At 40.0% G+C, this 25,405-nt stretch overlaps 2 protein-coding genes across 4 annotated transcripts; both read right to left on the reverse strand.

Annotated features, from left to right (window-relative positions):
• Nucleotides 1-5,952: 5,952 nt before the first annotated feature.
• On the reverse strand, nt 5,953-14,377 carry LOC145404077 (GPN-loop GTPase 2). Of its 3 annotated transcripts, none has more exons than XM_080275682.1 (8): nt 14,239-14,377; nt 11,364-11,547; nt 10,893-11,027; nt 10,490-10,695; nt 9,179-9,293; nt 7,905-7,984; nt 7,191-7,412; nt 5,953-6,427 (listed from the first exon to the last, which is right to left on the reverse strand). In XM_080275682.1, the coding sequence occupies exons 3-8, from the start codon at nt 11,014-11,016 to the stop codon at nt 6,170-6,172; spliced, it is 1,005 nt and encodes a 334-aa protein (XP_080131808.1). In that variant the 5' UTR covers nt 11,017-11,027; nt 11,364-11,547; nt 14,239-14,377; the 3' UTR covers nt 5,953-6,169. The 3 variants fall into 3 exon arrangements, with proteins under 3 accessions (XP_080131808.1, XP_080131809.1, XP_080131807.1); XM_080275683.1 differs by having other exon boundaries at nt 11,364-11,536; nt 14,239-14,358; XM_080275681.1 differs by lacking the exons at nt 11,364-11,547; nt 14,239-14,377 and having other exon boundaries at nt 10,893-11,052.
• Nucleotides 14,378-20,022: 5,645 nt separating this feature from the next.
• Nucleotides 20,023-25,190, reverse strand: mus201 (rad2 superfamily protein mus201). The gene is made up of 3 exons (XM_080275653.1): nt 23,690-25,190; nt 23,412-23,620; nt 20,023-23,366 (listed from the first exon to the last, which is right to left on the reverse strand). The coding sequence occupies exons 1-3, from the start codon at nt 25,188-25,190 to the stop codon at nt 20,304-20,306; spliced, it is 4,773 nt and encodes a 1,590-aa protein (XP_080131779.1). The 3' UTR covers nt 20,023-20,303.
• Between the last annotated feature and the right edge of the window lie 215 nt (nt 25,191-25,405).

Raw genomic sequence — 25,405 nt, forward strand, 5'->3', positions numbered from 1 at the left:
GAAAATAGGCTGTAGTAATCTGTATCTCCAAAAGGTTTCCCGTGGCAAGATTCATCCTTCTTCCCTATAATCTTGAAAAGCTTCTGTGATAAGGTACATTCTAAGGATCCTGTACATATGAAGTGTTGTCTGTGTAACTGCTATTAACTGTAGTGCTGCTGCTGTAGCCCAGAATACAGTACAGTATAATAAGGCTGAAATATAATGCAAGGCTTGTAGAGGGACACATTTGAGCCATTAGCAGTATAGTGGTGAAAAGTGCTTGTCGGGGTGAAGCCCTTAAATGTTCTGGACTGATAGCCTAGCCTTGGGCCTCTACACCTCATCAGGGATGAGGAGACTGGCTGTTACCGAGTGTTTTCATTTTGCCGCCTTGCTTTCAGGTGAATTACTTATTATCTGGTTTGATGGAATGCCGCCATTATCATTAGCTGAGGAACAAGAGACAGTGTATTATTTTGCTTTTGCTTAATAGGTAGTCCAGTATGACTAATTCTGACATCTGATGCTCAGATGTTTTCTTGGATATTTGATGATGGTTACAGTCATTTCAATAAGATGGCAGACATAGAGGTAGGAAATTTATCCTGAAACCTAGTACAGTAGGACACTTTATATTATGCTGTCTGAAAAAATCTGATAATAATTCTTGGATTTGGATAATGAGAAAGTTAAGAAAGGTTCTGATAAAGGTTGCCAAGTAACATCATTGTTGGTAAAATGGACTCATTAGAGACTTGGGAAAGTGCTGATAATATAACTGGCAATGCAGGTTAATATTATAATAAAACAATTGTGCCAAGAAAGTGAAAACTGTCATTATGTTCACAGTGTTTATTCCAGGATGCTGTGATTATGATGTGGATTGTGATAATAAGTTAGAAGGTTGTTACATATTACTCTTAATAGACTCAGCCCTCCCATCAGTTCAAATTATGATCCTTTAAGTCTAGAAATCTCTTTTAGCAACCAAGACTCTAACTACTTTGTACAGCAGTTTATACATATATAGAAATCTACTTTAGTATCCTCTAAAAAATCATCCCTCAGTTTTATCCAGAGAACTTTAATCCTTTCATTGTGACGACATCTTCCAGGGTGTATTCTTGTTACCAACTGACGTTGAACTTTAATCCTTTCATTGTGACGACATCTTCCAGGGTGTATTCTTGTTACCAACTGACGTTGAACTTTAATCCTTTCATTGTGACGACATCTTCCAGGGTGTATTCTTGTTACCAACTGACGTTTTTACTCCTAAACTTAATAAACTGTTCGAAGGTAGCTCGAATAACCTAGCCAAGACATCATAACACAGTACAGAAATTGGTTAAACAATATTCTGTTATCATGTACAGTATAATCCCCATCAAATTGTTTCATCTCGTATACAGTATCTTGCTTGGAATTCTCAGCTTTCTCCCAAGTCTTGTGTAGCAGTTAAGGTGTAAGGATTCCTATATACCAGCCCACGCATGGACTTGTTTCCTAGCGCGTGTAAGTGTGCGTGTTTGTTTCACAGGCCGTCTGCTGCTGCTCGATTTGCCTCCCTTCGTTCAGGATTCTTTCTCTGGTTGTGTGTTGGGCAGACTTTTGTAGTGAACTTATATGACCCAGGGTTTTGTTTGGGACTCTACTTCATGGTCAGCGTGGGACTTACATTTGTAATATTAAAAATAAGAGGTTAAAGGAGGATGCAAACCCCCAGTTACAAATGGTCAGTTATGTTGTAAAGCCGGATGACATACTTTTAAGTTTAGTGTCGTTGCTGCCACATGATTTTATTTGTCAGTAAAGGCCACTCATACTGAAGTGGCGTATTATAGCTCTAACCCCTCCGGTTTGAAAAGATCTATCCTAAGCTGAGTAAAATCATCTAGAAAACTAAGAATATTGAAAGCTACACTGTGAATGAATGGATGTATGACCCATTTCACAGCATCCACTCACTTGATGTAGTGCTGTCTACATCTGCCTTCATCTTTATCTTTTTCTGTGTCTGCTCTCCTCTCTTCTTTTTTCTCTGATCTTTTCTGTCATTTTATTACTATCCTTTCCCTTTCAGGTGGCTTTACATTGAGTGACAAGCCAAATGGTTTTCTGTAAGCCAGGAAACCATTTACAGTGCTGGGTGGTAACCATATACCCAACCCATCTGTGTTCCTTACGTATCAGCAAGTGGATTGGCAGAGGGTTAGTGCCCCTCCCCATAAAAGAACTAACTCAGTGACAAATGGTGACCCCTTGCGGGATTATGGTGTCTGGCTGTACGTAGTACATAGAAGCCAAAAATAATATGAAAAAGACACCCCTGGACTTAATGGAATAGTTGTGAGCATTAGATGTGGTTAGTCTGCATTCCGCAGTACAGAGTGGATTCAGTAGTGAGGCAGAAAAGACAATACACCTTACTCTCATGGATTTAACAACTGACCCTCAGAAAATGGGTGGTTGCCTCCCCCTTTGCATACTCTGTTGTAAGAATATGGCTGTAAGATATTTGGAAATGTAGTTATTAATGATGAAGAAATTGCATTTCTTCAGGAGACTGTAATATTTATCCATTCAGCTCAGGAAAAAAAAATATATATATTCTTGCTGTCCCCATTCTGTAATTCTTCATTTACCCCTTCACTACCAAGGGGCTGTCATAAGCAGAAGAACATCACCTGGTAGCAGCAAAAATTAAAATGATTCAGATGCAGAAAGCCATCCCCCCCCCGCCCTCTCATTCATCATGATAAAGACGTAGGAAGAGCTAGACTATTCTTTATATTCGTATGTTCTTTGCACTGGCACAGAGTTGTATGATACTATGTAGATGAGAAGTGTGGATACAAGGGTAATTATATGAACTGATAACTGTTCGACACAATCACCACTTTAATCAGACATGAAAAATATTCTTGATCGGTGGACAGAACTCTTGATGGATTAGCCACATTATCAGTTTTACTTTATATTGTTACAATTTTGTACCAGTACTGTATTCCAGTAAGAGATTGCAGTAAAACCTGAAGAAAAATATAGTAATGTAATAATGCAATAACTGAAGTAGGCCATGAACCATATTCTTGTGAGCTTTGGAGGCTGTTTTGCACCATTTCTTATTAGCATCTTGCTTTGTATGGAATGGTATATTTCTGTTTATTATATCTTTGCAAGCTGTGTCAGTATTAGAGGTATATACGGCATACACAAGAACACTGAAACAGTAACTGTCCTCTAAGAATTAGGCATGTATGCATGTCTACATTCTTGCAGACTAGGTTGATATATGCAAGAATATTAAAATGTTGTGTACAGGATGAATGGCTATATAACTGGAAACCATGATGATAACCCCTTAATTAATGGTGGAGTGATGATATTTTCAAGCTCTTTCTCCAGATGGTTATGAATGTAGTACATGTTCTCCTAAATGATAACTGAACAACATGTACCATACTACTTGCTACTGTATAAGAGACGTATCCATGTTTTCAAACCCCACAGTGGTGGGATTCAAGAGATATAAACAACATACTTGAGGATGTTAAAGTTTCAAGTGCAAGGTAATTGGTAAAGATTTGGAAACTGCAGTGATATTAAGGATATAAATAACATAAACGAGAATATTAGTGTTCAGTACAGTATCAGTCACCAAAGAAAAGGTGCTTATAAGCCACCTAATCTGATCAGAATATGGCCCCAAGTTCTTAGTTGACCACTGTGTTTGCTCTCGAGTCCCTTCAATCTGATGACGTAAAGATACCAGGTATTCTTCATTTTAACCACACGAGCACCAGATGATTTTGATGGTTTTTTTCAATGGTTGTAATGAAGGAATTGACTAAGGCTGTATCTATCCCTACCAGTTCAAAAATATCTCCCCCTAAGCTGGATAAAATGACTATAAATAGCAGCAATTAAAAAAAATATATATATGTTTCTGGGTTGAATGGTTTTAAGTGTTAAGTGCAAGATAAATCACTAGGTTGATAAAAATATGATCCCAAGTTTTAAGCTGACCGTATGAGTTTCAGATCCCTGGGTCTGACATAGTAGCTGCTCATTTAGAATATCATTAGCCAAGTTTGTTATTGTTGTGTTGGTGATGAGTAGCCACACTCGCAGTTCACGTGTGATTGTTTAATTAACCCTGTTTATCTGTTCCCATGTCCTTTAGCAAGTCCACATATGTACTACTCTTGTCGCGTTTGTTTAAGATGAACCACAAACCTAGTGTTTAAGTAGGTTTAGGTACTGTATATGAAGTTATGTAGAAGTAGACCATGAATTACCACCAGCAGTTTAGTACCCATTTTTCTGTGTGATCCAGATTGTAACCTAGTCTTGGAGTGACTAAGTTCTGGCCAGTCTAGTAGTGTTGTAGTGTAGTCTTCGTAGAATCACATTTTGTTCCCCCAAGTCCGCCCCGATGATAAACAAGACCCAGCGCGGTTACCCTATTTGCCACCCTAGTCAACCTGTAATGACAACAGCCCTGGGATTTTTCAATAAATGTTAAACTAGATGGGAATGATTTGAATGACCTTATGTGCATCCTTTTGCTCTGAGCAGTCATCATGCTACCCAGTAGCCGAGTACCTGGCAGATGTGTAGTAAAGAAACATCATTACTAATATTAGTTCTATGCAGTATACTAACCTATAATAGATCCTTGATTTAATCAGTTATGAGTACTGAAATTACCAGTTGATAAGGCACTCATGTTGGTAAACTGGGGGAAAAAAAAGTTACATTGAGGATTGCCATTTTAACAAACATCAACTTCATTAAAGTGGGGGATAAATCTACTACATCTGGACATTTGTTCAGATTATAAAGACAAACCTGACGATAAACAACCCCTGAAGAAGCAAACTCTGTTGTTCATTTGTGTGAAATCTGCAAGAGAATTATGGAGCTGTGTGATTAAGCCATGGATCTATGTATTGACTGGGTAGTTGTAAATTTACAACTTCTAGATTAACAAGTTTACAGTAATTAGGATGAAGAATGCATGAGCTTGGTATGGTAACCTCATAAGCAGACAGGGATAGAGATCAAGAATGATGGTAAGTTTTTCCATTATCACCACCTCCATTGCCTTTGGCAATGCATTTGTGTGCATCCTTTGACTGGTATATTTCAAAGCATTTCTTTCTCTATTTCACCAAAATTTATTCCAGGAGTGTTTCCCTTTTTTCAACCGCAAAGTCCTCAAAAACTTTGCTGCTTATACCATTTATTCTGCTTAAAAATGTAACTGTTCAGAAAAAGGTCTTTGCTACAACCTGTAACCTAGAAAGTTCTCATTCACTCACCACCCAAGTTTCACTGCAATATGAGAACACTGAAAAAAGGCAGATTTTCATGAAGGACCCTCGTCTTCCCCAAATTAAACATCTTAACCTTCAGAATATAGAGAACTGACAGCTACTTATGATCATCAACTACCTAAAACCCTCCACCTCCCATTTATACATTGCAGTTCATCATGCTTTCTTTCTCTGGTCTATACTGCAAACCAACATTTACTGTCACACTTTTCCTTTCAAACAGGCTGTTGTGATTGAGTTCATTTCTGTGTATGTATTTGTTACAATATTTCACAAATACCTGATTCAGTTTGGAGGCAAATTGACACACACAGTCTATGGATCTCACAACAAGTGATTTGATTTTGGTGCAGACTGATGAAAGGCCACAGCTAAAGTTTAAGTGTGGTATCACTGCTTTTGGAGCATTTTTTGTTTAGTTTGCTTCAACTTGCATTTACTTTTATATTTTTCCTTGTGCAGAGTCACTCACTGGCTACGTTCTGTAAGTCTCTCATTTTTTGCTTGCGATCCTGCCATGGCTTACTTGTGCTATGGTGTTTAGTTATATATATTATTGGTGGTTTCAATGCTGTATTTAGGTATGCTGCTGTTTATTTAATTATTTATTTAAAGAAAAGAGGGTAAGTCACAGCTAACATCTTTATTTTGTCAACACAGACACTGTTCATTCTTAACTGGGGCAATCACAGGTGCATAAAAATGATTCCCATCTTTTGTAATGCAAAGACTGTATTAGGCAATAGGGTCATACTTCTTCATTTTTTACCTCCATTTCATCCATTATCATGTATACTGTCATCTCATGTTCTACAGTTTTACTCTGTAATTCGCCTACCGGTATTTCATTCTTGATTCTGCTGAGCAATCACTTCCAACAAATCTTCCTCTTCCATCATCTCATTCTCGTCCCCGATTCCTCCTGTCCTTAAGTATTCCTCTTCCTCGTCCTCTGTCAGTCCTTTTCCCTCCCTCATCCACTGCTCCCGGGCCTCTCCGATCCTGTCGCTTTCCCACTTGGCCCCCACTGCACAGGACAGGAGGCGCTGGATGTTCCTCTCCTCTCCACTGCCATACACATAACCGTTTGCCTTATCCACTGCCTGGAGAGAGGAATGCAGTACAAATATGAGTAATGAGAAGAAATCATAACAGAAAATAAAAATACTGAAAGGAAGAATGAGGAGGAAGAATTATAATAAATAGGGTATGAGAAAGCTGGAGAGAGACATAAAAGCACAGAAGCATGAGAAGCACTGTTTTGGATAAAAATGTCAGAAATTGTTTTTGATAATCGTGGTGTGTTCACAATCATCACCATCATTTTAGCTCCTCAAGAAAAATGAAGTGGATTCTAAATCCGTCTAACATGCAGTATGTGTCTGCTTATTTAGAAGGGCCTTGTACAGCATGTTTCCATTCATCACCCTGTTCATAAGACTGTAGATGCAGAAGCTAGAGGAGCCACTGCCCTGTACCTTATGGCACAAGCAAAGCCCCAGACCCTACCTGATCCAGGACTAACATGGTAAAGGATACCTCCAGTCTCATCCTGGCCTGTCAGCCAACAGGTTTCAGGCACTTTTATATACAGCTGCATGTTCTTGCTGATGCCCGTCCAATATGGGAGGATGGTTCTACGGTTAGCCACCCAAGGATAATGAACAGTTTTCCAATAAACAGGAAGCCAACAAACAGCAAAAGTATACTGGCAGTATAAGCACTTTATGGATATTTCTTAAAGCTATGATGATCTTATTTAACTTCTCAAGAGAACCAAAAAACTGTCAGTAAAAAACTGGTGTAACTGTAGTCAGAGGTCTGTCCCTAATTTCTGAAACCATAGCATATCTGTTTCAGTTTCACCTTAATAACATCCAAGAGTGAGGAGTGACTCTCCACACTGGCCGGGATGAATGAGACAAGGGAGTAATCGGCCACCACATCTGCAATGGCACGGTTGAGGCGAGTGTAGCGTGCTGTCAGCGGACTCTCTTCAAGACACTCAAGTAGATAGTCCATATCCAGTACATCTGTGTAAAACTCCAGCCCCATATCTAGTTCTCCATATTTCTCCACTGCATCCACCTGTGGATTTGAGGTCCTATTGTCATTCATTATCCTAACTTTGTGTTCACTTGTTAGGAAAAGACAGGGTTATCTAAAGCGAGGCTCACTGATTTTACTGGAGACATGAATCAGAAGACAAAGAAATGGACGGGCATGTAGCCTGCCCCTTCCTCCTGCACCATTTGAAGTATGATGCTGGTTGCAGTACCACAGCCGGAAAGTGTGATCAGCATATTCTACGCCAGTGCAAATGATGCTTCCATTCCCCATCTCCCAGCCCTTGTAGATGTCTTTATAACACCCCAACCCCCAATGTAACATCATGTAAACAAGACCTAACTGTAATCTGCCGTTCTGGGTTTGACATTTTTTTAGTTCCAAGTATGGGACACATTATTTTGGGGAGAGATGGAGGAAACTTAATTTACATTGTCTTTGAAGAGAACAACATTTAAAAAAATAAAATTATTTGACTGGTAGCTGGTGGTGGAAAGGTAGAGGTAAACTGACCTTGGAGAGAACATTGACAGTGGGCAGTTCCATCATCAGCATGCTATTCAATGTCAGCATCACAGCAGAGATGTACTTCCCTGTAAAGTGAGATTACAGTCAAAGAAAGGTAAAAGAGCACAGAGATGTTAGGGTTCGTAAACATGAAGTTTTTAATGGTAACTGTCAGTTCAATTGCACCAGTTTGAGTGTGTGGATGTTTCGAAACTGTGCATCCACACACTCAAACTAACAGTTTCAGAGCATGCACATGCTCAAACCAACATATATGAATCACTCTACACAGTGTGAGTGACAGTTACACTGTGTCTTACCCTACCTTCATCTGTATTACACGGGCTTGGGTGTCTTCATAAAACTTCTTCCTTGGTGTTTCATTTTGCAGATATCATAATAAATAATTTACCTACATCATCATCATCCAATCCTACGTTGCCCATGAAAAGCGTAGAAGCCCGGGGCCAGGCAAGTTGGTCCAGACATTTAAGATGAGAGTGACCAGCCTCACTCATCCCTGAATTGTGTTATGTGAGCAATAAACCCCAACAACCCCTTGGATATAAATCTTCACCGGCTCAATCCAATTGGAGTGCCGTAATTACCCACTAAACCACCAGGCACAATTATCTGGTTATATGATTACCACCGAGTGTAGTAAATGGTTTCCTAGTGAACAGGAAACCATTTGGCTTGTCACTCAGTGTAGAGTTACCCATAGGCAGAAGGAAGAGGAAAAAATGAAGGAAAGAAGAAAAGATAAGGAAAAAGGACATAAGAGGAAGGAAGAACGATAGGAAATGGTAGCCACCCACGAGCAGCACTACATCGAGTGAGTGGATGGTGAGTGCCCCCACCTACTAAAGTACAGTATTAAGAAAGAAATGTTAGGGAGCCTTCTAGGTCCTTACAGAAATGGTTCCTTGTCATCCATGGAGGGCCAGGGGGTTGTCAGTATCTGGGAAGCTAGAGAGGATGGTCACATGGGCATGAATTTACAGCAGGTGGAGGAGATGTGGGAGTGGGTTAAGGAGAGAGGAACTGATAAAAAGCATTTGGCTGGTTTTACACTTGGCAAAGAAGCTATCATCTATGGATGCCTAAAGTGCTGTAAATAAGTTATTATCTACATGAACAAGAGAGGTTACAAACAGCCTTAATTAACCCAATACTGCTTCCGATCCTTCCAGAGTTAAATATAAAAAATCTAAATACAGGAGGAATACAGCACAGTCGAACTGACTACGGTCGTAAGGGGTTAATGTCCCGTGACTAACCTGGATCGTTAGCATAGTGTGAATCAACCAAGTAGACAGAGCAGAGTCGGGCATCCTCCTTCTCCAGTCCTGCCAGGATCTTGCGGATCATTGTGTGGTGGGAGTATAGCTCAGCCTGAGGGGACAGGGTATGCACTTTAACATATGATGCCTAAATTAGTCTACAAATTGAACTGGTTTTTGTCTGATATGTAAATCTATCAACTGCATCCATAAATTTACTGCAATGAATGGTAACCATACAACCACACAGATGTCTGATGGTCTTGTGGGTTCTGGCACTCCAACTGGATGTGGCCTCTAAGTGTTTACATCTGAGGTACAGTTACAATTTAGTGCTTACATAATGCCACTCTCAGGGCAAGAAACTGGTAACTTGTCTTAACTGTCAGGACTAGTTACTTAGCCCTAAGCTCCTATGTTTCTGGTCGGGCATACAAAATATTGGTCAGTGGACAGATGGCAAAGAAAGTACAGTGCTGTAAACAACTGTACTCGCTAAATACTCACTAATTTACTGTATTCATGACTACTTTCAAATCTACAACACTTAAAGTTTCATCCCAGAAACTTGTCATATTACTATTATCTTACTGGGCAGTTGTATCAAAAACCTCCATGCAGTCTCAATAATGATCTTACTGGGCAGTTGTATCAAAAACCTCCATGCAATCTCAATAATGATCTTACTGGGCAGTTGTATCAAAAACCTCCATGCAATCTCAAGAATGATCTTACTGGGCAGTTGTATCAAAAACCTCCATGCAATCTTAATAATGATCAAAATACCGTACTTTACCTCACTCCATCCTACATAACCTTATCACACATTTTGCACAACCTTACTTGTTATAAATTATTATCATCATCATTGCTTGTTTGTTTTTTTCACTATGAACTGGAGCTAGTTGATATCATTATTACTACAGTATACTTGTTCTCCTTATCATCACTATTTTCTTTATCACTTTTCATGATTATCATCATCCTCATTGTTTATTAGTTATCATTATCATCAACACTATTATCATCAAAATTCTGTTCAGTGGTAGTACAGTACTGCAACCTCTTAGGGCAGTATTCTCATGCAGTTAGGATGGTTCATAACATCCCTAACTTACCAAGTTATTTCTGCATATAGCATATCAATATTTTTGGTATTTATGCAGTCTACATTAATATTAATAATATATACATAGCACAGAGAATACTGAGGTGTACTATCAAGGCAAACAATTACAGATAAGTTGCTAAAGAGCTTCCTTAGCCAATGAGAATACAACCCTTAGTTCACCCCTAACCAAACCTTACCTGGCCTGGGAAGTCAAACATGAAGTAGTGTCCCTTCAGCTTGGCAATCTTGTCAGTGAGCCAGGACAGGTTAGTTTCAAGCAGCTCCATGCAGTAGATTAGCGCCCCGTTTGGCCCCACACCCTGCGTCTCCATCACCTCACCCACACTCACCAGTTCACGCACGTCTATTTTAGCTTCATATGGCAGTGTGTCATTGGCTGGGTCTGTAGGGTTTGGGGAAAGATAAAAGAGTATGAATTACCACTTGAGGCAAAGACACGTTACCTGTCTAATATGTTATGGGCTATGGTACCCTATCCCTGGAACGGAGATACACAGGTATGGAGAGATTATTTTGAAAGTCATTTTATTAGACAATGGATATTTTAATTTTTGGAGACTAAGTAAATGAAAGGGTTACCTAGGTTGATGATGGCGACCTTCCTGCCAAGTGTGGTGAGGAGTGAGGCAACTGCGCTGCAATACGTGGTCTTGCCACTGCCAGGGGGACCCAACACCACCTGACCAAACTTCTGAGAGGCCATGATGGGTGATGCTGTAGCAGGATAACACATCATCATCATCATTAATTATCATTATCACCATTATTAACATCATCATCATCATTAATTAATATCATCATCATTAATTAACATCATTATCATCATCATCATCATCATCATCATCATCACCACCACCACCACCACCACCACCACCACCACCACCACCACCACCACCCTAACCCTATTTCTCACTTAGAGGTGACGTGAAGTAGGGTCCAGAAACAAAACAACGGAAAACACAAAATATGGAGACTTACGAGGCAGCACATATACTGTACTTATAAAAATACCTGAAGACCAGCATCAATCATAAACAAACATACACACACCTGTCTTCACCAACACTTCTTCTCTAGCAGCATGTTAGCAATGGTGTCGATGGTGGTGCGTGAGGGGGGTTGTCCGGGGGGGAGGAGGGTGAGTGAGAGGAGCAGAGGCTGTGAGCAGGACAACTTCTCGGCCAGGTGTCTCACAGGTTGAATGCTCTCCTCACAGTCCACACCTAGAATGCATCTGTGGCAGGAGTTTAGATAATGGTAATAGAATTAAAGAGGAATAATTCATTGATAATAATTTCTGATAATATTGGAAACTACACCCTCACTATAACAGACTAACTGGGGGGAAAGCCAAGTTCATTCGTTGTATCCAAGCGCCTTCCCCAAGGTGATTTTTCAAGCACATGTTTGAAAATAAATGAGTACAATAGCATATTCTAACATTAAGAATGTAATTTATACCCATTTTATACTAACTTGGCCCATAATCTTGCCCTTTTGTAACATTTCACATCCTTGTTACAGCACTTCTTCATGACTAGTACAGTATTACAGTCTGTTATTACATCTCAGCAGTCATGATGGGGAGAAGGCAGTTACAGGCAAGGCAGAGTAAAATGGGTAGGAAACTCAAGTACTGCAGCCAATTTCACCCCATTTACCAGACAGTGTTTGTTATGGCCAATGAAAGTTTGTTGGGCTTTATTCCGTCCATTACATCTGATATCTGCTATACCTGGGTCTGTTATAGTGAGGGTCTACTGTACATACAATGCACTGATGATGAATGAGGAATATCTACTGTAAGTACTGCTGAGGTCATCTATATCTCGTTTCTGTCATCTGACAAAGATCCCTAACTCATTTCATTTCAGTTGATGGCCAAGTGTAGTTAGACTAGAGGGTCGCTTTAAGTACCATAGCCTAGTATCCAAGGAGACTAAGTCCTTCCTCATGACTAAGGCTCATCAAATTTCACGCAACCAAGACTTAGTACATAGTTCAAGTAGTGAGTTACCCAGTTCCATCAGGTGAAAACAAAATGACTACAGTGGCACATAGTAAGCATAACTCACTTGACATCAAAGGCACAGATGGGGGTGGCAGTGGGGAGGGCTGGACTAGGTGTGGTAGTGTCTCGGTGGATGGAGAACAGGTTGCCAATCTTGCCACACTGTGTCACACACGCAAACACTCGGTTGCTGCCACAGACAATACTTTACCATAGTGTTAGGAAACATTAGGTAGAGCCTGCAATACTTTACAATCCTTCCACACCATGAGCAATGTTTGAATTTTTTAATATGGAAACAAATTAGCTATAATGCATGTCCAAAAATAAACTGATTCACTACATATTAAATTTCAAATACATGGTACAGGTTTTGATGAATGGAAAGTGTGACATGATTTTTTTTTTTTCTTTTTTTAATAATTTGTTCAGTAAAAAACTTAATGCTCAGTTAAAAACATATTTTAAAGTAATTCGGCATGAAAAAAGGCTGATAATTTAAGAACACTCCACACTTGTCTAAAGTCCAGTAGGACATAAAATGCTAAGTACAGTACCCTCGCATCCAACACTTGTTAGTCCAGCACGGAGAGCAAATAATTAGTATTATTTAATACGATTTAATTACTGCAACACAAGTGTGTTAGCATAACACGCACAGAGCTCCAAGAAGTGGGCGAAATCCGCAGAGTTCGCCTCTAGCACGATCACCCCCGGTCCAACACGGTCATACTGGACATTCCCATGATGATGATAGCCAATGAAAACTTCTGATAAGTAGCCTTCCCCCGCCCGCTATCGTGACGTGATCGTGATGCCGCCCAATTAAAAACGCTTCTGCTGTCACGTGATGTTTTGTTTAAATTTCTCCCGCCACAGCACCACTCAGTCGCATAATTCGCATTGGAAGGTGCTTTTTCCTTGCTGCGTTTTCTGCCCTTGTTACTGCATTTTACCCTGCTCACGATGCCTAGGAAGCCTTCTGAGAACCCCAAGAAGCGTCAGCACCTCCCTCAGTCCACCAAGCTAGAAAGCATCGAGAGGAAGAAGAAAGGGGAGAGGAAAGTTGACATTGCCAAGGCCTACGACATGAATGAAGCCAACATGAGGACCATAATAAAAAACCAAGACAAGATCCTGGCAGCAGTGAAGGCTTACAGAGTGCTAGGACAGGCAGAAGCAGGACCTTCCATGGCTGTGGACGAAGATAGTGATTCTGAGTGTGATTTCGAAGGATTTATGAGGGAGGTTGAGGAGGAGCAGCAGCCATTACCCGCTAGTGACGCCAGCAGCCATCCTCCGGGGACCCAGTAGGACTACCTACAGCCTTGGATACCACCTTCCATTCCCAGCAAGCCCACCAACACTATCCTAAAAGGTTAGTTATCATTCATAGCACAGTACCATTTATTATAATTACAATAGTACCAATATATGTATAGGTATATGGTAGGTATTTAGGGTGACTTTTCCTTGGGTTGCTGACATAATTCATTTTTCCCCATAAGCTCTATTGTTTGTCCAACACGTTTTTGGTCCAACACGGGACCCATGCATGACAATATTACCGTGTTGGATGCGAGGGTACTGTAGTTCTGTTGCTTAAGAAGATGCATTATTTTAAATAAAGTATTAACTATAGTAGTATCCTTTTCAGCCAAGTTATTTCTCCTTTCCAGTGTCAGATGATATGACTTATCTTAGGAGAGCTAAAGAGGTTAGAAACACACTTTATTCATTCATTCATCATCCAATCCTGTGTTGACCCATGAGGAGCATAGAGGCCCGGGGCTAGGCAAGTTGGTCCTGACATTTAAGATGAGAGTGATTATCCCCTTAAGTCTGAGGATATGATAAAAGCTTCTGTATGGAGTATTGTGCTGTTATCAACTCACACTGTGTAACTTGTCTAACCTGTATACAATGACTATAAAGTCAGTGTGTATGTCGTTGACCTGCGCTGAGAATACCCGAGAGGTGACAGTGCTGGGGCGTGAGGGATTCAGGTCACGGTGGGTCAGTGAGGATGGTAGTAGCAGGGGGTCCACCAGAGGGTCATCCATAGCCTGCTGGGAGTATGAAAGATGTGGCAAAATTAAGTGCACACTTTTACCACATCCACTACAGTAATGTCTCTGAATTTATTTGTGTTACTGATGGGGATCTGGCATATGAAGGGATACCTTATAATTATAAATGTTAGTATAGCTGAGCTGAGCACACTGTATTTACCTCCTCTCAGGTATGCTTAAAGAATCGTTGGTATCTTCAGTGGTACTGTCATACTTACGTATTTTCTCTGGCTAAAGCTACAAAATTATATCCTGATATGGAAAATCCATACCAGTCAAACTGTGACACTGTCCCCTGTTGTTCAAGGATTTTTGTTTTTTTCTTCATATATTTTCCCTAATGCTAAATGACTTGATCCAGTTTAAATTTGCAGCACAGCTGGAAGTTATAAATATTGTCAATTCACTCCTTAACCAAAGGGTATTTTTTTTATTCAGCCTGGGAAAAACATCCTTGGTATGAAGGGGTTAACAAGATATGGTACTTGAGATAAAGGTATTTTTTTTAAGAAACTCTAGCAACAATGCTTTTACCCACAGTGAAGCTAACAGGTCATTACGTGGTACACCTGGGGGATTTTTTTTTTTTTTCCTTCACGGAAAGTTTGAATATCTACACCTGGAGAGTTCCGAGTGATTTTTTTTAAGAAATACAAAGTTGCTCAGCTTTAAATGTTGATTTAAAATGTCAGATATTGTGTCAGCTGATGCATCTGCTGACTATTAGGAGATTTTCAATATCGACCATAAGGAGGCATTTTGGTTACTTTCTTATGAAATACAAAGTTGCTCAGCTTGAAACTTTGAGTTGATCTGACACATCAGCTGTTCTATCAGCCGATTATTTGGCATTTTTCAACTTTTGGCAATTAGAAGGCATTTTAATAAAACAATTTCACATATTTTAAGAGTTTCGAAGAGAGAATCTTTTAAAAACTAGCTGCATGGTGGAACTTTGACATTAACCCGCCGCGTGCCGTAGTTTCACTGCTGGTCAATGAAAGTAATCTCTTCTTGTTTCCTAATTATATTCACTATCCTACCCACTGATTTGCAATGAAGAGAAATTAGGTTATGGCAGAAGTGATAATGTATGAACTGTTGTGGCTTTGTTGTCTCTTAGGTCATAATTTATCAATCTATCTGTCTGTACCCTGACCATAATCCTGTAGAGGGTGGTCGTTTGTCTCTGAGTTAGTTGGTTTACGGGGAGGGGCACTAACCCTCGCCCATACACTCGTTGACACATAAGCAACACATGTGGGCTGGTTATATGGTTACCACCCAGTGTTGTAAATGGTTTCCTGGCTTACAGGAAACCATTAGGCTTGTCATTCAGTGTAAAGCCTCCTGAAATGGAAAGATGGGTAATGGAAAGATGGGTAATGAAAAGTGACGGGAAAGATGGGAGGAAAAGGAAGAGTGGATTATATTTGAACTTAATGCCAATTCACTAATGATAGAAAATATGGTATCTAAGTATGTCAACATCCCTGCCTTTCATATCTCTGGACCATACTGGACTTATACCACGTCTTAGCACTGGGTGGAACATGTAATTATGTGACCCAATCTTCATGTGTTGCGGAACAGCTCAGTCAGCATTATTGGTGTCTATTACGCATCATTTTCTGCTTTCACTAGCCATTTTCTTGCCCCCCCCCCTTTTTTTTTTTTTTTTACCCACTGACGATCTGAAGAGTTCTGAAATAGCAGCCATCCCTGCTTCTCACTAAAATAGACTGAGCCATTCCTGCAACACGCAAGGCTGGAGAGTGCACATTACACCTTAATATTCTCTGCTATACTTTCTTATTAACAATATACAGGTAGTTAACATACCATAAATATCATGTCTAGGAATTTTTGTCATGGGCAAAATTATGTCTGAGAATTTTTAAATGTCATAAGCAGGAATAAAGTGGTAAGGAAAGAGGTACTGTACTAGGGAGTTCCCCAAGCCAACTGTAATGAGATCTGTAAATGCCTGAGTCACCCATATGCAAAATAGGGATCCTTTGTTTGGCTTAATGGCAGCCTAAGTTTTAATAAAGTGCAGGGGGCTGAGATTGGATCCTGGTTAGGACTGTGATTACCGGTAATTTGTTAAGTTTCATTTACCATACAAGATTACAGCTCTTAGAGCTGCTGGTCTTGTTCTAGCCCCAAGTTCATATGAAATATGAAGCCATTGGACTTTTTTTTTTTTTTTTTTTTCCAGGGAAGAAGGAACCAAAGGCCAGGAGCCTGCAAACCATTCCTTCCATGAAAAAAAAAAAAAAAAAAAAAAAAAAAAAAAAAAGCCAAATTCACTCCACCATCCTCCTTTTGAGAGACAGGGTGGGAGCTGAGGGATATTTATACAGTACAAGCAGAAATTAGAGCTGCCTGGTTGAACTGATGCCACCACATGAAAGTGTCCCTCTCCAGCCCTGACCCTAGAGTAAGTCTCTCCCCTGCAATGACTTTCATCGTACGGTTAAGACTCCCATTTACATGGTCAACTTTTGCCACTGGTTCTTCCATATTAATTTAAACATAATCTTTCTAACATTATTACCGCTTTTACTAATATTCTAATTTTGATGATGTATGTTACTGTCAGGCCTCCCTCAAGGTTGCTGCATTATCAAGTTACAGATGAATTAATCATTTCTTCATTTAAAGTTGCTTGCAGTTCATTAAGTATTGACTTCAGAATGTTTTTTTTTTTTTTTCTCCGCTCAGTTATGAAGAAAAGCATCGAGCTCTTGAAGTTGTTTCACTTACGTTAGTATTTTGGCTGCATACATTCTAAATTTTAAGTAAGGATGACATTCTGTTGCTGCTAATTATTTTGTTTAGAGACTTTTCAAACTGGAGGGGTTTATGTTTTTTATCATGTTCACCTCAAGAGGTCTGCCCTAAGATAAATAAAATTGTCTGATAAGCTAGGATAAATTGTTGTAGACAAACCCATACTGAAGGAGTTACTAAGCAGGGTGGGATCCAGAGGCAGGAAAATGGGAAAACAAAAAAGTAAAAGCATCGTCATCAGTGCCGAGAAAAAATGGAACACTTCCTTTCATTCAGCATTCAACTTATCGACATTTGTGGCCCAAAACTATCTAATGGTAATGCACTGCAGGGTTAATGTAAATAGGATATGTATGTAGTAACCCCTTGAATCAGATGCACTATTATTTAGTTTCATCTTGCTACGTGCAGATACAGTAATCGTATTCAGCCTTGGAAACATCCTCTTGTACTGATGGTCATACATGTATCTAAATTCTCCAGTTCACAGTCTCTCCTAAACTAAAAAAGAATCTCTGAATTGAGCAGAAATAAAGTAAACAGTATATGACATTAGTGAAGAGGCTAACTTCACTATGATACTAAATATAACCTGAAATGACACCCATTAAGGTTCAGGAAAGGTAACAACAATGACAACCTGTGGTCTGGAATAAAGTTATCTACTGACAGCAGAAATAAAAACACACCATTGTAGAGACATTTAAATCAGGAGTAACTGTATTATGACTGTCCAGTTATTCTGTTTCATCTTACAGCCTAATAACATACAAAATAAAATACTATTGTTGTCTTCACTTCTGCAGTCTGTACTCATTTTAGTGGTTTACAGTTAGAAGTAAGGATAACACAATACACGAAGGATGTTTCACATTTTATTGCATGAAGTTCAGCTAACAAGTACAGGATAGTATGAGTACACTCTATGTCATCTTTTGATGAAAACCTGACATAAATACTAGAGTCATTTTATGTTATAATATAATAAATTTGGAAAGGGGATACTGTATATACATTACGGTATTGTACTGTGGGCCTTTAACAGAAATAACTGCTGTATAATTGTGTCCATGTGTCACATGTCCAAGACTTGTGAAAACTGATAAATGCCCTTATAATCAAGCTGCCTGAGAGTAAAGTAACACAGCACATAAACACTAAATATTACAGTCCGTCATGTGCCGATAGTATTGGTATTGGCAGTATCGGTCATTTTTTTAGTATCAACATCGGTATTGGTGAAAATATGGCTGATATTCTGAGACTTTATAGTGTATAATATATATACTCCAATACTAATATATCATCATCATTCATTCATCATCCAATCATACGTTGCCCCATGAGAAGTGTAGGAGCCCGGGGCTAGGCAAGTTGGTCCTGACATTTAAGATGAGAGTGACCAGTCTCACTCATCCCTGAGTGGCTTTACATGAGCAATAAACCCCAACCACCCCTTGGATATAAACCTTCATCGGCTCAATCCGACTGGAGCACCATATCTACCCACTAAACCACCAGGTGCCAATACTAATATACCGGTACCGTAATATACTGTACTGTAATACAGTAGTATCAATACTGTACATAATTGTAAGTTGTATAAATTATTATAGTTATATCAAATATAATACAGTAGGATCTCAATTTTTGCAGCACGCTATACTTGGGAATAACAATATTCAGTATCAGCCATTGGACAGTATCGGAGTATCAGTACTGGTTGAACAGTGGGTATCAGTATCGGCTAACATCTCGGTATTGGCATCTCAAATTACAGTAAAGCCACTCCATCTCTTTTGGTAGGAGTAATGGTCTGGATGATGGTATTTCTCACTGGTTCCATTGTATTCTCATGTTTGTAACACAGCTTTGAACTCAGTATACGTACAGGAGTTAAGTACATGCGTATATAATTAACAATCACTCACTGGGTAGCTGATTATACATTTGCCTATACAGCAGCAGGTATGGTGGTCCCAGGTTCAACTAGATTAGTTTGCAAATGTTTCATACCTCTCTTCTGTATTCCTTACCTCAAAAAACTATACTATCTTTCCGTTTTTTAAGGGGCATCAGTTCAGATTTTTGGTTGAAAATGATATTATGCATCAGTCTATATGAAACTTTACTGGATAATAGCTATGATACCTACTTAAGCATGTAGAAAGTTTCAGGACAAAACATGAAAAAAAGAAAAAAATATTCAGTAAAATCTTAATATGTTTAACCTAACTTTCGCTGACTACTGTTCCTGAATAAGAACATTTTAAAAATATCAGTGATTAAATTAATCATTTACAAATAAAGCTCAGGGATTAGTTTTGCCAAACATAGCTAATATCCAGTAAAATTTCATGTAAATTGATGCATAATTTCATTTATAAAAAAAAAAAAAAAAAAAAAAAAAAAAAAAAAATGAACTGAAGCCCTTTAATGTTATCTTCCCTTACTTCTTTCCCTTTTCCTTTTTTCGTCAACATTTTCGTGTGGCTTAACCCTCTATCTCCTGTTTTTCCCTCCTTCCATTTCTCAAGCCTTTACTCCTTTACCTCAATCATATTGTTTCACAAGAAAGGTTCTTGTCTGTGAGGGCAGGGCTGCGAAATTTAAGGTATGAATAATGTGTGAATGGATGGATACAGTAATCATTTCATTTGGCACTCTAATGACAGTTCTTCCACTATTGTGTCTTTCTTCACATGTACCTGGATCTTACCACTTCCATTATTACTAGAACCTCTTAGGTTGATGGTACTATTATGCTTGTTAAATTCTTTTATTTTTCCTGTATTCAATACCACATTTCTCTCCTGTATACCTTTTCACAGATTGTTTCTTTATCAGCTCTTCTCCATTTCATACAGTAATGTGTGCTCTCTTTAGGATCCCTTCTCTTTCTCTCCCTTCCTCATCATACCATCTTAGCTGCTCTTCCTGTACACCTTTTCTTCCAATTAATCTTTATATGGGTACCCTGTGGTCTTGTGTCTCAGGAACCAACTGGAATGAAAACCATGCCCCCCACCCTCACCAGGAGCTACAATCACCTACACCTCAAAAAGGGTAATATGGACTGGATGTTACCTTATACTTTTATATTAATTTTCATCACTTTCCTTTTTTCTCCATCCTTTTCTGTTTCAGCAACTCTGCCACCACCCTCTTCCTCTCTTTCATTCTCCTCTCCTCCTCCTCTCTCTGGTTTATCTTCTCCTTTTCTAACAGTGCCTTAAACATCATTTCCTTTGTCAACTTCTTTCCTCCCTCTTCGCCTCCTGTGGTCAGCTGATTATCCATAGTTTTCTTTCTCCTTACACTTTCAGGATTTTCACTTGATGTCTCTGTTTTGGGACTATCCTCATTTGCTTCATCAGTGTTGGGATTTTTCTTTCTTCCTCTTTTACCTGGCTTTGTCTCTCCCTCACATGATTTTTTGCGTTTCCCTCGTTTTGTCCCTTCTCCTGCATTATCTGCCTTTCTCTTCTTCCCTTGCTGTGTCTCTGAGGGGTCGACCAGGAGGGTTCTTGATGGGGTGGTTTTGTTCTTTGTCAATGTTGCATCTGGTAAGCAGCATGGATCAGTTTCACTTCCCTCCCCCTCTTCCGCCACCTTCTCTTCTTCAACTCCATCCATCTTATCTTGCTCTTCTATGCCCTCTTTGTTCTTCTTCTTCTTTTTCTTCTTGTTTTTACTGTCTACAGTTTTTCCTAACCTTGCTGCCAATTTATTGCGAAGTGTTGGAATTTCGCTGGTTGCACTGCTCTCACCTTTCAGATTAGCAATAGCATCTTGTATTCTCCTGCTTGCAATCTTGTCCTCCTTCACTAGCTTGATATTGGTGAAGAATGAATCTATTCTCATTTGTGACGTCTTAATTCCTAGGCGCTTCATGACCGGAATCAAAATCTCATCTGTTTTTGCACAACTCCAGCCAAACTTATCCCCGGTGAAAGTGCGTAAAGCCTCCACATTTGGGACAGCCCAGGTGAATTTCTCCTTTGATTCATCCACTTCTGGGGCCAGGTAGGCCTCAAAAACTCTCTCATTGGGGAAAGATTCAGGCAACATAACCTGAGATAGTTTCTGGCGGGCTTTTGAGATAGCTGGGGTTACAGTGCTGTGTGCAGCATTCCACCATTTCTTTAAGTTCCTGAGACATGTGATCCCCTCCCCTGGGAACTCTGCAAGGACCTCCATGGCTGCCACAGCCCCAACAGACTCCACCCCTTCTGTGTAGTCACTCCCAGTCAACATGGCCAGAGAGATCATCTTTTCGCGATCCAGTCCAAGATTAGCTGTGATGTTGTCAATCTTATAACACTCCACATGCTTGGTGTGGTTGAAGAAATTTTTATAAACCTTGGTCCCACCAAACAGAAATATATCAGAATCATCTGTGATAGTGCCAGCAGTCAATCTAATTGCATCTAAGAAAGCACACTGGGCCTCTGCCTCCATTGGGGCAACTAAGTATGGGATACCAAACAGCTGAAGGAGATGCTGAGATTCTCCATATGTCTGCTCATTCAGGTTTGTTGCAATGCGATCAGATCTTTTTGCCTCTGCCACTAGTGACTCTTGTTCCACAACTAGCTCACGCTCCAAGTGTTTCAGTTCATCCTCGGAATACATTAAGGGTCGTTCAACTGGGACTACCTCATCACTGCTTGTCTGTTCATTTAACTTGGCTGCTTTAACCTCTTCTGTCCTCTCATCTGATAATTTGTCTTCACTCTGCTCTTCACGCAATTTCACAGGCATATCAATGGGTTTTACATTCACAGTGTTTTTATTTTTCTCAGGAATCTGTCTAACACAATTCATAGTTTCCTCTCCATGTTTAAATTGGTCTTCAGAAATGTTGGGATGAATCTGTCCGTCCCTTGTAACTGTGGCTTTTTCATTATCTACGGCTTCCTTTTCACTCCCTATTTTTTTCTTTACCACCTCTTTTTTACTCTTTGCTTCTTTCTGATCTACATCCTTCTCATTCTGCTCTTCTGCTTTTTTAGGCTTCTTTCCCCCTACACTTTTATCCATTACTTCTTCACTGCCTTTTCCTTCCTTCTCAAAACCTACTTTTTCCTTTATACTTTTTTCATCCTTCTCACGGCCAGCATCTTGCTTTTTAGTCTTTTTTTCCTTCTCATTGTTTAACTGTATCTTTTTCCTCTCTACCTCAATCATGTCAGCTTCCTTCTTATTTTTTCCTTCCTCTTTATCTACCCCTTCCTCGTCTATGGCCCTTACTTCTACAAGATCATCAGCATCACTGTCGGAGTCAGTATGCGGCTTCAGACCCTCTTTTGACTCCTGACCTTTTTTTGCAGTCTGTATTTTAGCTTTGTTCCCATCATCATTTTCCTTCACCTTCTTTTCATTATCATCACCTTCACTTGACTCACTTTCATCACTGCTACTCATTATTTCATCTTCACTGTGCACTTCTCCAGCCACCCTCACCCTTTCTGTATTTTTACCCTCACATTCAACAGACTTTTCAACATCTTTTTGCTTCAGCATTTTCTCAACCTCCAGCTTAACCAGTTCATATATATTGTTTTTCAGTTCTTCATTTACTGGTTCATTTTCTGGGGGAGATTTTGAATTAGCTATGGAAGTCTTTTCAATGGATTTTTCATTCCTCCCCTCTCTTTTACTTTCATTATCAACCACTTCCTCTGAATCACTGTCATCGCTGTTACTCATAATTTCAACTTCATTTTCCATTCCATTTTCGTTCCCCTCCTCTGTTGCTCCAATAACTGAGCTTCTATCACTTCTTGCATCTAAATCACCATCTCCATTATTCCTAACTTCTGATACAATGGCATGGAATGATTTTTCAGTCCTCACTATTTTCTGGATATTCCCAGCTTTACTGGAATTAGCAGATGTAATTTTACAATTTTTTGCACCATGTGCCTCAACTTTGTTATTAACTTCTTCTTTATCACTGGGCCTTACATTTTTTGGATGCCTTATTAAGGACAGAGGTTGTTTTGTGAGAGTATTTCTGGATGATACACAATTAATGTCAGTGAATATATCAGCAAAGATATCATCCTCCATTTTCAGTGGTTTGACATCAAAATCCAGAGATATCTTGACAGGCTTTAGTGAACTTGACTCTGAACTTTTATCTTCAATTTTCTTTTTATTCTCTCGCCTCTCTTTCAGACTTGCCACCACTGATTTCCTTCCTCCATCTTTCACCTCCTCATGCTTATTTACTTTCCTGCTATCCAGAGGGGCTTTCATGGGTGTGGTCTTTAGTGCATTAATGTGCACTAAATCATCAACCTTCTGCTGCACTATCTTCAGATACAAACTGTTGTTCTTTGTACCCAGGAGCTGGCCAATGTTGTTGGATTCCACCTCTGTCTTGGGCTCTGAATTTTCAGATTTTGTGTCTATCGGAACACCTGCCTGAAGGAAAGAGGATGGAGGCTGTGATGAGGGAAGAGAAGAAGAGCGAGGTAAAGACGAGGAGCGAGGAGGTAAAGAACCATCATCCTCTGGCACTTCAACCAAATCATCATCATCAGAAGAAGAATCAGCATCGGGATTGAACACAAATCCAGGTGCCTGGCTGGAGGTCGATGGTTTATCTTCCGTCTCCTCTGACTTCTGGGCAGCAAGGTGTCCATTTCCAAGTTTCTGAGGTGACTGGTTTTCTTTTTCTTCTTGCTTGATTAGTGCCAGAATCTCTTCCTGCGTCAGTCCGCTGTTCTCCAGCAATGAGCCAACCACTTTCAGGAAATTCTCCTCCTCCATTGCTGTTTTCTTCTGCTGGAGCCTCATTTTTTGGACCTCGTTATCTGAGTAGTCAGAATCAAGTCCAGAATCATTCTCCCAGTTTGACTCTGAATCAGACTTGTACCCTGACCTCAATACTCCCTGTTTGGCTAATTCTGTTAGAAAGTCTTTGTCCAGTCCCCTTTTATGTGTCTTTGATGGTGATTTTCCTTTGCTATCTTTTACATCATCACCAAATTTTCCCTTCGTGTCCCCTTCATCATGAAGAAAGTCATTCACCTCTTTACCTTCCTGTGTCTGCCCTTCATCATCTTTAACTTTCTTCACAAGGATGGAGTGTGCAGCATCCTCTGAAATGATACGCTGGGAGAAACTGACATGTTTCTCAAGGTCCCCAAACATCTCCGCCTCCATTTCGTCCGTCACTTTCTTTCGTATCTCATCTCGTATGGTGTCCAGGGTCTCCTGAAACCTGCGGCGCTTGCATAGCCGCCCCATCTGGAAGTCGGCAAAGGTCTCTAACTCCTGTGGCATATCATTTATCATGGCCCATGAGTTCTGTTTGCGTGTGTCCTGTAGCTCGCTAAGTATTTCGTGTCTGGTGTCGATGGGTAGGTTTTGGAATGCCTCACTCTCAAACTCAAACTGGTGTAAGTTGGTTCCGCTCAGTTCTTTCAAGTGGCTCTCAACTTCATCCTCTGAATCCTCGTCCTCGTACTTACCACTCATCTGGGTGGTTCCCGGGGGTGCATCAGGATCAGGTTTAACATTTAAGGGCTGGGGAAGGGGTGGCAGTTCAAACATGTCCTTTTCTGTTTTGACTGGTTTAGGTACCCGAGCTAGGCTGGGAGTGGCACCTGTCCTCCCAAGGGCATTGCGTACAGCCTGGCTTCTCAGCAGGTTTTTCAGCAAGCGTTCCCTCACTTGCTTGGCCCTGTTTGCCGCTACCTCTCTCCGCAGTCTTCGGGATGCAAGGGTCTGCTTTTTGAGGTATGGCACCCCTCCATCAAAAATAAATACTGGCCTGATACGGTAGAACAGCAGCTTGCAAATGCGGTGGAAGAGAGTGAGTAGGTGAGCATTGGCCTGTCCTCCTGGTGTTGCCCCTCGGAACCCTCTGACAGCTTGATGCAACCATATGGACACATCAACACCCAGGATCTTCTGCTCGAGGGTTTCCACAGGCACTGGCACCCCTGCACTCTCCACTAGCTTCCAAAGGCCTTTAACTCCCATGCTGGTGCCTATATAAAGCCTGATCTAACCTACTTCCTTAATATCACCTAACTTGATGCTGACAGGTCACTTCTTGGTATATGAAGTATAACTCTTATATATTCATTAAGCCCCTTTAACATGTGAAACTCTGTATGAAAATTAATATGATGTGCAGCTAATACTACAGGCTTTATATCTACCATAATTTGTAAACACCAGAGATAACCAGTATA

The sequence above is a fragment of the Coenobita brevimanus genome, chromosome 62 (genome assembly GCF_032717465.1).
Source record: "Coenobita brevimanus isolate Jiangsu-jjx chromosome 62, ASM3271746v2, whole genome shotgun sequence".
Classification (NCBI taxonomy): Eukaryota; Metazoa; Arthropoda; class Malacostraca; order Decapoda; family Coenobitidae; genus Coenobita; species Coenobita brevimanus.